Raw genomic sequence first — 12,796 nt, 5'->3', positions numbered from 1 at the left:
TGAGATCAGCATTTTTTATTAGAATGATTTTTTTCTTAAAAATATTTCCAAAATTGTTCGGTTTTATGTTTTGCTCCCCTTTTCTAGTTCTCTTCTATTCAATTTTCAATTTTTTATTTGTTTAAAATGATTTACATCAACATCCTTTTTATTTTTTTCCTTGACTAATTTGGATAGGGTAGTAGTAATACTAAGGCTATCAGGCACGTTCATTTTTCTAGGCAAAAATATATTTTTTCTTGGCCTCATAAATTTAGGTAGGAGCTTATGATTGATTCATGTTAAATTAATGTGAACAAAATTGGTAAATGACTATGGGCATAAAACAGTTATGAGTCTATATGATGGTCTTTTATCTTTCACCTTCAGATAACTAAGGTGCAAAATGGAAAAATATTACTGTTATAGTCTCCTATGAGAGAGCCATGTGGAAAGGTCAAGTTGAGCTACACAAACTTTGATGTGGGAAAGAACTAAAGATAAATTGTATTAAATACCCAAAGCATCACAGTTTATCTACCAAAAGAATGTTACACTGATGAATACAAACAATGCTACATATTTTTATAACACTGTAGCACTGTCCCCCCATTGTTCATCAATTTCCTTGAGCCGGCACCAGTAACATCTCTATTAGACTTTTTGTTACTGTTTTTGGCATATCGAATGCGCCATGGGGAGCTTGCCAGGCTCTGCCTTGCTGATGCCAGGCTCTGCCATGATGATATGGTAATGTGAACAATAATTAACCTTAGGGAACTAGGTCACAAACCCTCATGGGTTTTTTCCTTGATTAACCCTGTTATTATTATGAATAATAATAATTGAATGCTATGATTTCTTGTGACACATTTGATGACTGACATATTTTACTGCAGTATGCTTGAGAAAAGACTGTTACGTATTAAAGATTATTTTTAAAATTTTATTTTTGCAGTGCCAGGGATCAAACTGAGGACCTCATGCATGCAAGGCAAGCAAGTTCTCTACTGCATTACAAGCCTAAAGCCTTCTCGCCTATGGGGGACTTCATTAAAACACACAGAAAACAATGCTAATTTCATTGCAACACCAGAGTAATTCATTTCCCTAATGCTATGTACTGCGTAATGAGGGAAGAGTGGTTACAGAGCGTTGCAAATCCTTAAGCAATCCCAACACTAAGTAACGTGAGTATGAGAAAAAGAAGAGGCTTTTTCAGAATAACATCATACAGTGAAGATCTGTGACTGGATGTGGTACTCTAAAGTTTTCCTGTCGTCTCACTTACTGATGTTCTACTTTAAGGCTGAACTGGAACTTCTGTGGAACTTTAGGAATCCAATTTAGAGCCATGGAGCACAGACTTGAGAATAATTGAAAATATTTTCATTCACACCTAACAGTATGAAAGTCAAAATAAGATTTACAGAAGTTCAATTCACTGTTATACGAATATAAAATTCAGTGTTTTTTGAACACTATGGATGTTATTCCATTGTCTTCTTCTTTCCATCATTTCTTATGAAACACAGTATTGCTCAACCAAACATAACAAATTATTTTACTCTACAAAATTTTCTTTTAATATTTAACTTTGATCCATGTGATTGTGCATGAGCTTCCTTGAAATAATATTCCTGAAACTGAGTTTTTGTAAAGTATAAATTCATTTGATTCATTAAATTTAAAAGTTTGACTGTAGTGTTCTTCAAATATTTATGTTTCATTTTATTTTTTCTCCTTATTCCACTTTATTTTGCTTCCACTTTAGTTTGCTAACCCATAGTTCACGGTGCTCTTTCCATTTATTCAATCTTTCCTCCTCTATTTTCAGATGGGTCAATTTCTTGCAATTTATATTCAAATTTACTGATTCATCTCCATCTCAAATTTTATATAAATCTTCTATCTCTGATGTTTTATCTTTCAGCCTGGAATTTCTATTAAATTATATTTTATAGTTTTAATTTTCATTATTCTTATATGTTAGTTTCAATCCCTCCACCCCTCTTGGAGAGCCCAGCAAGCTACCAAGAGTATCTCGCCCACATGGCAAGCTACCCGTGACATATTCGATATGCCAAGTACGGTAACAACAAGTCTCACAATGGAGATGTTACTGGGCTTGCTTGAGCAAATTGATGAATAATGGGAGGACAGTGCTACAGTTCGTTTACACATAGAAATTAATATGAGCATGTTCTAAATACTTTTGGTGGGGGTACAGCTGGAAGTATTCAGGAATTATGCCTGTTTCTGAACTCAGGAATCACTCCTGGCAGTGCTCAGGGGACCAAATGGGTGCCAGATATCAAATCTGGGTTAGTCCATGCAAAGCAAGTGCCTTACCTGCTGTACTATCACTCTGGACAAATAATTGAACTATAACTTTATAAATCTTTCAAGCTAACTGCAACATCTGAGACATCTGAGTCAATAACATGAAACTATATTTTCTGTTCCAGTATGGGCTACGTTGAATTGATGTTTTAATCACCTCCTATTCATCCTGATGGTGGGAATGAGATTTTGATTCCACAATTTTGAAAATGATTGAATACATAACAACTGACAAAGAACATGAAATCAATATCACTGTATCAGTCAAATACACAAGAATGTAGGGGAGGAGACCCCTGGGTGTGGATGCTGTTTGGCCTAAGCATTTATCCTCAGGAACGGTGTGGACAGCCAGGGAGAATAGAAACAGGCTTTGAAGTATGTGCTTGTTTGGATGTGTAAAAACTGTACCTGGGCATTTTATTAAGGATGGTTGTTTGGTGACGGTACCTTATCCATCTGAGCAGGGTGGCAAAATAAAGCTTCAGTTAAGCCATTTGAAGCCTGCCCAATTTCACCAGATGCCAAAAGAACAGACTGTTGGAACTTCATTGTAGGTTTTAAATATACTGAGCTTCTCACTATAATCAAAATCATAGAGAAGGGGAAAAACGTAATTAAAGAACTAAGAACAATCTCCTGGGAAAAGGATTCTTTCCCTTCTTCATCTTTGTAACAATCCCTCCTATTCAGACCTTATTCACATGCTGCTCCTTCAGCCAAAGGACTCCATTTGCACTAGGGAGAACTTTTCAAGCACATATTACAGTTCCTGCTATACTAGACTTCCTCTGCTTAGAGTGTCCTGAGCTTATTTGGGGAATTCCTATTTATTGTAAAATATCCAAACCACACTCCTTTAATAATGTTTTTGGATTCCTCAAATGAGTTTATCATTCCCTTTTTAAGACACTGTATAACTTTGTATACCATGGGACTCTGTGCCAGGTAGGTGAGAGCCCTTCCCACCCCAAGGAACCCAGGCTTAGCAGCCAACTTCCACTACCCAACCACCTCCATGCTCCAGGATGCTTTCCGGACCACTCCACCACTTTGCAGCCATGCGACACATTATAAGACACTTCCTACCGATTTTCCACAATTACTACACCATATCTGATGGGGTTCAGACAGTAGACAACAAATCATAGAGAAAAAGATATAAAATATATGCCTCTCGGAGAGCCTGGCAAGCTACCAAGAGTATCCCTCCTGCACAGGTAGAGCCTGGCAAGCTCCCCGTGGTGTATTTGATATGCCAAATACAGTAAAAAAAACAGGTCTCATTCCCCTGATCCTGAAAGAGCCTCCAATTGTTGGGAAAAGACGAGTTAGAAGAGGCTGCGAAAATCTCAAGGCTGGGAGAAATAGAAATGTTACTCATGCCCGCTCCAGTAATTTGAGGATCAACAGGATGACAGTGATACAGTGATAGATTGATAACTTTGTATATACCTTAGAAATTCTGTATCATAATTACATCTCCAGCCCTGCCTTTATTATACTTGGTTTTTTTCTATTACGATCAGGAAAATATGGTACTTACCATTGTAATCATGGGATATAGCAGACAACACATACACAAAAAATAACTTTAGGATAGACTAAAATGAGCAAACTGACCCCAAAAAATGACTAGCAAAAAAATAGAATTCAAAGAATTAATGACTGATAGAAATAATATGATTTTAATACCCCTTTGTAAAATCCTCTAAAGAAGTAGTATAAGTTCATTTCATACTTCAAATAACTAATAAACCTCTTTCCCCATATTATAATGCAAATATAATAATGTGATTTGAGAAGATAAATGATAATAAAGTATTTTATTAGCTATGGTGAAACAATACTCACACTTCACTAAAGGTTGGAGAGGGAATGACTTTGAATTAAAGTAATATGGAAATTTATCAAAATTTGTTTGTTCTTTATGGATGAGCTGCTATTTGTCAAATGTATCATCTTTTTAAAGCCTTCAAGCAGCCATAAGAAGGATCTATTTTGGTCTATAAAGTTAATATGTATTTAAGAAAGCATTTTAAATATCCATTGACAAGAAATCCAGCTGTAGATTGCTTATTGATAGGATAGATGCTCATTTAGATTTACACATTTCTAAGTTGCCTCGAGATATTATCCAATAAAAATAATCTAAGACATGTCTTTCCTACCAAGCTAGACTAGAGTCACATAGGGCATAAGTGAGATTTGCTCTAACTAGCATTCTAAAGGTCTGGAAAGGGTACAGCAGCTCGGACGCTTACCTTGCATGCAGACAACCAGGGTTTGATCCCAGGTACCATACACTTCCCCTAGAGCCCACCAGGAGTGATTCCTGAGTGCAGAGTCAGGAGTAAGTTCTAAACACAACCAAGTGTGGCCCCAAAACCAAAATGAATTAGTAAATATTATTTTTAAAAGATTCTTAATAAATATATCAGAGTTCTTATCCTTTTCTCTTACCATTCAATATAAGCCCAGTTTTCTAAAATAGACATACTAAACTTCACTTTTAGAAGGAAATAGTTTCCAAGCTCTACTCATTATAATTAATACTCAGTGATTATCAGAAAGCTTTGCATATCAAACTGCCTATGGAATTGTATGTCAATAAACTATAATATGTTCCCCAAAAACGGAGCATCTCTGATGAAATGGCAAACACTTTTCAGTCAGAAATATTAAATCAGTCTAATCTTCTCTCATTGGGAATGGATTACTTCTCAAAATATGATAATAGAAGGTATTAATCACACTGTAAATAGGCTTTAAAAAGTAAAGAAAAATAATCTTAAAGGGCCTTTGTGATACCTAGGACTTATTTTGACTGGATTTTAAAATTTTCTGGGTGGTTATTGCATTTCAGTAATGATCAAATCAACCTCCCACCACCAAAATGATTCATACTAAAGCTAAATGTCCCTATGTTTTGCTAACCTAATCAGCTCTGTGGTAAAATATATCCTCTCAGGATGACAAACTGCCTACCTATTGTCAATTATCAACATGAAGTCCTTTGTGCTGATATAGAATTAAAATTTTTCATAGGATAAGAAATCTGACTTTCTTTATCCCGTTGGGCATTCAGCTAGATCTTAATAGCTTTGAAAAATGGGAAATAGAGGTAAGATTACACTATCAGCTAAAGAATACTACAGACATGTTAATTTATGACTTTTTTTAAGAACAAGAAATATTTATCATTGCATTCTTTTTATGACTGGTTTTAAATTTTCAAGGAAGAACTAGGAATGCTTATTTATTTTTATATGAACATTTAAAGTATTTTAAGATTTGGGTAAATCTAATAGTCATTGCCATTTAAATTTTGTTTGATTGTGTGGAGATAATACCAGGCAATTTGGGCAAAGGGTAGACAAGAGATGCTGAGAATCAAACCCTTGTCTTGTGCTTGCAAGACATGTGTTCCACCACTTAAACCACTGTCCCTCATCATCATTTTTAATCCCAAGATCTTTGAAGAACAAATGTTTCTTCCTCTGATAAACTATCACAAACAATTTCCAAACTTGTCCATCAGGGTCCCGGGGCTGAGATCTCCAAGCCTGCTCGGATCAGGGCTGAGCATCCTCCACCCAGACCCTCCATCTTCCAGTAGGCAGGGGTCACACCCACCAACTGGCCCCCTGGCGCCGTGTAATCCCATCAATGGCCAAGACTCAGAGACTATAAAACCCAGCTCCTGGAAGCGACATCTTAACATCTCATTCCTACTTTGGACAAACTGGCAGGCTACCGAATGTAACCTGCCCACGTGGCAGAGTCTGGCAAACTCCCCGTGGCGTACCCAATATGCCAAATACCAGTAACAATGATGGGTCTCATTCTCGTAACTCTGAAAGAGCCTTGAATATGGCACTTTTTAAAAAATCTCAGGGCTAGGACGAAGAAGACGTTACTGGCGCCTGCTCGAGGCAATTGACCAATAACAGGATGGTCGTGATTGTGATTGTTCATCAGGACAAAGTGGCAGAAAAGTTTATAATTTCTTTTGTAAATCGGGAGTTTTAGAAGGGTATTTCTTTTCTCCAGCAACTGTCTGCCCCATAATTCCTGTTTTCAGGAGCTGAGGGAATGAGGTTGTACTGTATTCCTACACACACTCAAGTTTTGTTAGAGGTCATTCACTTTTTATATTTTTGTATTGTTTCTCATCAAAAAACTAATTTTGTTTGTCAAATTTAATGAGAATTTTCAAAAAAAGTAAGTAATAAAAATGTATTATAGATGGAGAACCAAAATCATGATCCCATTTTCAATGTTTGACTCTAGTTGGAGTGATAGCACAGCGGTAGGGCGTTTGCCTTGCATGCAGCCAACATGGCCAACCTGAGTTCGATTCCTCCGCCCCTCTCGGAGAGCCCGGCAAGCTACCGAGAGTATCTCGCCCGCACGGCAGAGCCTGGCAAGCTCCCCAGGACATATTCGATATGCCAGACACAGTAACAACAAAGTCTCCAATGGAGACGTTACTGGGCCCGCTCGAGCAAATCGATGATCAACAGGAGGGCCAGAAAAGAGATAGGGGAAATTAGAACCAATCTGATTCCAATCGGTAATTTGTAAGGCTTGCTGTTTTAGAGTCACTTGGAGTCTTTGAGCATCAAAATCTTTACAGAGTTGTAAGAGTAGTAAAGCTTTCAGCTCAGTGTGTAATAGATTAAACAATGTAAGAGCAAAATTATAATTGTTTTCTCGAATGGTCAAAAGATTCCAAGACTAAAACTAGTTTATTTCCCTTCTATCAGAAAGTTCTTCATATCTTTTCCACAGAATTAGAATTAAGGAAAAATAATCTATTAGTAGTCTAAGAGAAGACTACTAATTATCTTCATTCCAATCTTGATGTACTAGGCTTCTTATTTTTATAATATTTTGAGGAAAATTTTCTGTAAAATTGACAACTTTAGAGATTTAGCCAGCTGCAAACTAAATGGATTCTCTCAATGAACACTTACATTCTTTCCAAGAGCTCATGGTAGATTAAAAAGCTAAAATGCATAATTAAATATGATTGGCTAAGTGCTTTTTTCAAAGATATGTGCACGACATACAACAGTCTGAGAAAAAAGCAATTAGTGTAGATTTTGGATCTGGGCATTTCTCCATTACTAAAAAAAATGGGCAGACATTCACTTCTATTACTAATCTAAAATTAAGAAATCTCACAAGTACAGGCCATATGCTAAATTAGAGACCATATTTTCCAAGACAAGTAGATTTCTTAAAAATGATCTCACCCAAACACGTATGCTTAATCTTATTGGAGCTTACAAACTTATGCTCTAAAAATTTCAACTAACAGCTCAAAGCAAATTGTTTCACAAATAAGAAGATATATCAAATATTTACCATTATATTTTAATATTTACTTTCACATTTTTGCCATTGCCTTCACAGTGGTTCCTTTATCATTTTTCCACCAAAATTTTAAAATAAAATAATTTTTATCCAATAATTTCAATTTAAATGAGTAATCTTATATGGAGTTTTTCAAGTTAAAACACTATCTTTTATCAAGCACACATAGCTTATAAATAAATATAGCCTGAAACTGGCAAGAAAGAACAACATTTGTTAGGAAAACAGTATCTAAATCTAGCCTTGATTTTGTCTACAATTGACGAAGGTAACAGGTAGCTTAATATATTTCTAAGGAGAAAGACTTATACTCTGATGGACAAATCATAATTTATGAGAAAAGAAAGTTCTATATTATTTGATTTCATGGAAAACTCTTTCCTTCTTCTATCCTTTTCTTAATATAATTGCAAAGAAAAATAGTAGCGCATTTATTTTAATTAATTTATTTACTTTAACTTTAACTTTTTACCTCTTACTGAATTCAGTTGAAAAGAAATAGCAGTGGAAAAGAGAGTGAGATCTTCAGCATTTTCTGAAAAGGATAGTAGGACACAGAGACTAAAAAAGTAATTCCCATAGCAAAACTGTCTATATATATATATATATGTGTGTGTGTATATATATATATTATATCAGTGTAGTGTTGAGCTTACTGTAAACTAAGATTCATGGACAGCCATAAATAAAAAGTGAGATGATTAATTTGTCCCTTTATAATATTTGTCATTCCATTCTCAATGGAATCTTGGAAAAGAGTCTATTGACAGGAGATTAAACCAAAAACACTGAATTCAACATGTTAAGCTACACTTTACATTCACTTAAAGCTTTGATGAATCTACGCTAAAGATGCTTTACTCATAAACATTCAAAGTGGGGGGATATGATAAAATATGGAATGAGCTATAAATTTGTTTTGAGGCAGACAATAAGTTACAGAAGTGTCAGAAACCTCATGTCCCTGCCAATAATATGTACTCTTTTGAAAATTATGGGTGATTAAAACTGAAACCAACCCAGTGATTCAATGGTAGCTTAACGTCTATAGCAAGAAAAATCTGTATTTCACTTTGAAAAAAGCTCTGCTTTTAAAGTAGCATTATTTTAGGGGATTAATTATATTGTATACTATGAGATGGAATGTGTTATTCAGCATGGGTTTGACCACCTGATGGAGAAATCTTTGCATTAATATTTGAATATATTTTATCATTCTTTAACTAAGGAATCCTGGAGCATAGACTGTAACAAGAATATGGCAGACTCTAACAAGAATATGGCTCTGAACATCAGCCTACCCCTTAATTATAATAATCCATATGATATGCAAGGGATCTAAGAAAAATTCTATGATTTAAATTATTTCAAGTTGTTAATCCTCTCTCAAATAGTTGTTTCTGGTAACTATAGCCTTAATTTTCTCACTCAGTCCAGAAAATAAGTCACGTATGTTTTAATGACATGAGATGAGTTCTGTTTTTACAATAGAACTAAATTGCCAGATGTTTTAAAGTTACAGCCATGAAAGGAACAGTACAATATCATTCAAGAAATCATGTTAAAAAAATGAGCTCAAATCTCTTGAGATAAAACAATTGTGATTTTAAAATGCTGACAATGTAAAGTTACTTATAGGAACACATAACTTGGGAAAATCAACAAAACTGAAAATAAAGAATTATAAAAAGAATCTAAAGGAAAAAAGTACATCATCTGACCTATGAACCATTCAAATATTTATGGCCCTAAACTAATTTACCTTATTTAAGAGCATGTTACCCATACAGTGTTTATAATAATAATTGACCCTCCAAAGAGTAATAATATATTTAATTAGGTATCATAATATTTATATTTTGCTGCACTAAAAGGAATAGCAATAATTTTTCTCGAGTATTTTATTCAAAAGTATAAATGAAGTCCTATTCCAAGATTTTTAATTGTGTTAAAAGTATATTGATATTATTATTCACATTTATGAAATGGGTTGGTGGTGAAATTGGAAAGTAAGTGAATAAATAACAAATCAACTGTAATCTCTAAAATTCACTTAATTGGAAGAGAAGAAAACTCACAGATATTCTGCAATTAAAGACTTTTTATCACAGAGATATTTTTCAAAATGAATAACTATAATATAGAAAAACTAAATATCATAGTGGTATCATACAATTTTACAGTACCATGCAATTTCATAGTGAGTTCCTACTTTCCCTGTCAGGGTGTTGAGGAGTGATTTTTCTCCATTTCTATGAAAGCAGACTCTTGTGAACACATTTCAGAAATGCCCATCTTATATAATCATAGGGTGTTCAGTAAAGCAACACGGTCACTGGGATTCAACAAAAAACATATCCTGTAGGGTAAGGGGTGACTGAGGATGTAGTCACCTTATATATCCTCTGGAAACCTCCTCAAACCTGTACTTTAGACACAACTCATCTGTTAATGAACTATGTCACTGTCCTCCCGCTGTTCATCGATTTGCTCGAGCAGGCCCAGTAACGTCTCCATTGTGAGACTTTGTTGTTACTGTGTTTGGCATATCGAATATGTCACGGGCAGCTTGCCAGGCTCTGCCGGGTGGGCGAGATACTCTCGGTAGCTTGCCGGGCTCTCCGAGAGGGGCGAAGGAATTGAACTCGGGTTGGCCATGTTGGCTGCATGCAAGGCAAATGCCCTACTGCTGTGCTATCGCTCCAGCCAGAAATTCAGAATGGATTAATAAAAAGCTCCAAATTTCTCTGTAGCCATGTGACCATCTAGTTCAAGGCACTTAAATATATAAAACATTGATTTGGGTTCACATGTGGATAACTGAAATTAAATATCAGATACATGAGCTATAAAACGTACTGTCCACTCATAGTCACCTATGTGCCTGCTTGGCAGGTCCCAGTGAGAATTCTCACCTTTGAAAGGAATAATCATACTCATCTTATCTAAAACAAGATCATGCAAATTTTTTATTCCCCAGGTCATGCCAAAAGAACAAGAATGGAACAAGACTGTGGATACATAAATATCAATCAAAATATGACCTTGTTGGCAATAATTAATATTTTGACAATAATCCATTGAAATGCCGTAATACATGGTAATGGATTAAAATATGAAACAACACATGGACCAGATATCATAAAATAACTTATGAAATGAATGATTTCATAGGATCCAAAACTGATTACACTTCCATTCTGATCTGATCATCAATTTAGCTATCACTGGAGCATATGAGATGTGCTTAGGTTAATTTATTTACAGAAGCAGAAGCCTGTGGTTTTATGATGAGTGACTCTTAATAGCAAAGCAAGAATGCTCTGGGCTATGTGAAAGCAGCTGGGTCATTGGAGAGAGCACTGTTTCTCCCTCCCATTCATGGAGATGGAATCAGTGACTAAAAATGGATGAAGAGATTGAGTTCAGAATGGGATTTAAGGTGTTAAGCTGAGTACTCAGGTAACAAATTTTCATCTGGAAAAATCTACTATCAGTCACCATTCCTGACCAAGGAGGCCAGCTCTTCACATATAAACTCATTTTACCTCTATTTTTGGCCAATGTGAACAAAGATGAAAGCTCTTAACGTCATTTTTTTCAATGGCAAAGAATATAAATATCTGCATCTGCATCAAATCTGTTTGAAGCTAGACTCTCCATGATAAGTCAGTGTCTCCAATGCTTTCCACCAAGATGCTTTCATCATAGGATTCTGAACAAGCAACAGCATTTTACTTTAGCAGAAAAGGAACTTTAAAGCAAAAATCTTCCCCCAAAAATCTAGAAAAAGTAATAAAAATGTAAAATTCACTCTGCTTTTGAGCCAACACTGACCTTCTGTTCCAATAGAAATATGTTTGTAGGGATTGCTGCCAGAGCCTTGTAGCTTGACTTGGTCTTGTACTGCTGGAATGGGTAACCAGAAAGTAAGAGTGGGGATGAAAAGAGGAACGAATACATGATTTTTGAATACTAGTTCTACTGAGTTAAATGATGTTATTACATGAAGAAAAGAGGTTTTAACGCTTGAACAACTTTTTTTCTAAAAAGTTAGCTGGCTTGTGTTAATATTTTATTAGAATGAGGGTAGCAAAGAAATATCACAGTAAAGTATCATACAACCTGTAATTGCCTATAATTTCATAGGCAATTACAGGTTGTATGTGTTATAACTTAAAACACCCATTTCTACAGTAAATTCTACTGTAAATTCTCATTAACAGCATTTATTCATAGGATGAGCAGCAGCGTTAGTCCACCAAATACTATAAATATTGATTGTTGGGTTTTATTCTACTTGATATTACAGGAAAGTGGCTCTTTTTTCTATAGTACAAAAAAATTAACGAATACTACACCAATAAATTATTGATATGTTTCAGATAAAAGAATATAAAATATAAAAATATATGTTTTTATATTTATAAAAACAAAGACTACATCAAGCTGAGTGACAAATGCTTAACAAGCAGTAAATTAGTCAATATTTGAAGCATAGTAATATAAGCAACTTAGCTCCATAACAAAAAATGGGAAGACCACACTTAATCTTAAATTCACTTTTATAAAAATCATGGTTTCATATACCATTTTAAGACAATGGCCTTAATGAACCAAATAATAAAATTTCATGATTTTTAAGTAAAATTCAGAATAGGGCCAGAGAGACCATATTGGAGGGGGGCACATGCCTTGCACATTGCTCATCCAGGTTCAACCCTGGGTACCACATATGGATGGCCCAAGCCCAGGGAGTGATTCCTGAGCACAAACCCAGGTGTAAGCCCTGAGCACAGTTGGGTGTGATCTCAAAACCCAAAACAAGCAAGCAAACAAAAAAAAACCAAAATAAAATATTGTATATTTTGGGAGGTATTTGGGGAAGAGAATTAAACTTGAGAAAGCTGCAGGAATAGGGATAATGTAGATAATTAAAGGTTGCTTGGGGCACAAGCAGAGTGTCCATCAATGGATGAAAGAATAAAGAACACGTAAATTTTATAAGATGGAACATTATTTGGCTTTAAAAATATGAAATCTCAATATTTTGAAATAACATGAATTTTTATATTAAGTGAAATAAGTCAAA

At 34.9% G+C, this 12,796-nt stretch overlaps 1 protein-coding gene across 2 annotated transcripts in view; it reads right to left on the bottom strand.

Annotated features, from left to right (window-relative positions):
• MLIP (muscular LMNA interacting protein) overlaps nucleotides 1-12,796 on the bottom strand; it is a 331,240-nt gene that overhangs the window by 143,167 nt on the left and 175,277 nt on the right. For both annotated transcript variants that reach the window (XM_056116919.1, XM_056116920.1), the window contains one exon: nucleotides 11,542-11,613. In XM_056116919.1, the coding sequence (XP_055972894.1) occupies nucleotides 11,542-11,613 (72 nt within the window). The remainder of the gene's footprint in view (nucleotides 1-11,541; nucleotides 11,614-12,796) is intronic.

This window comes from Sorex fumeus, unplaced genomic scaffold (assembly GCF_029834395.1).
Source record: "Sorex fumeus unplaced genomic scaffold, SorFum_2.1 ptg000033l, whole genome shotgun sequence".
NCBI lineage: Eukaryota > Metazoa > Chordata > Mammalia > Eulipotyphla > Soricidae > Sorex > Sorex fumeus.
Note: the sequence above shows the minus strand (reverse complement) of the source record. Positions and strands in the feature narration are given on the sequence as shown.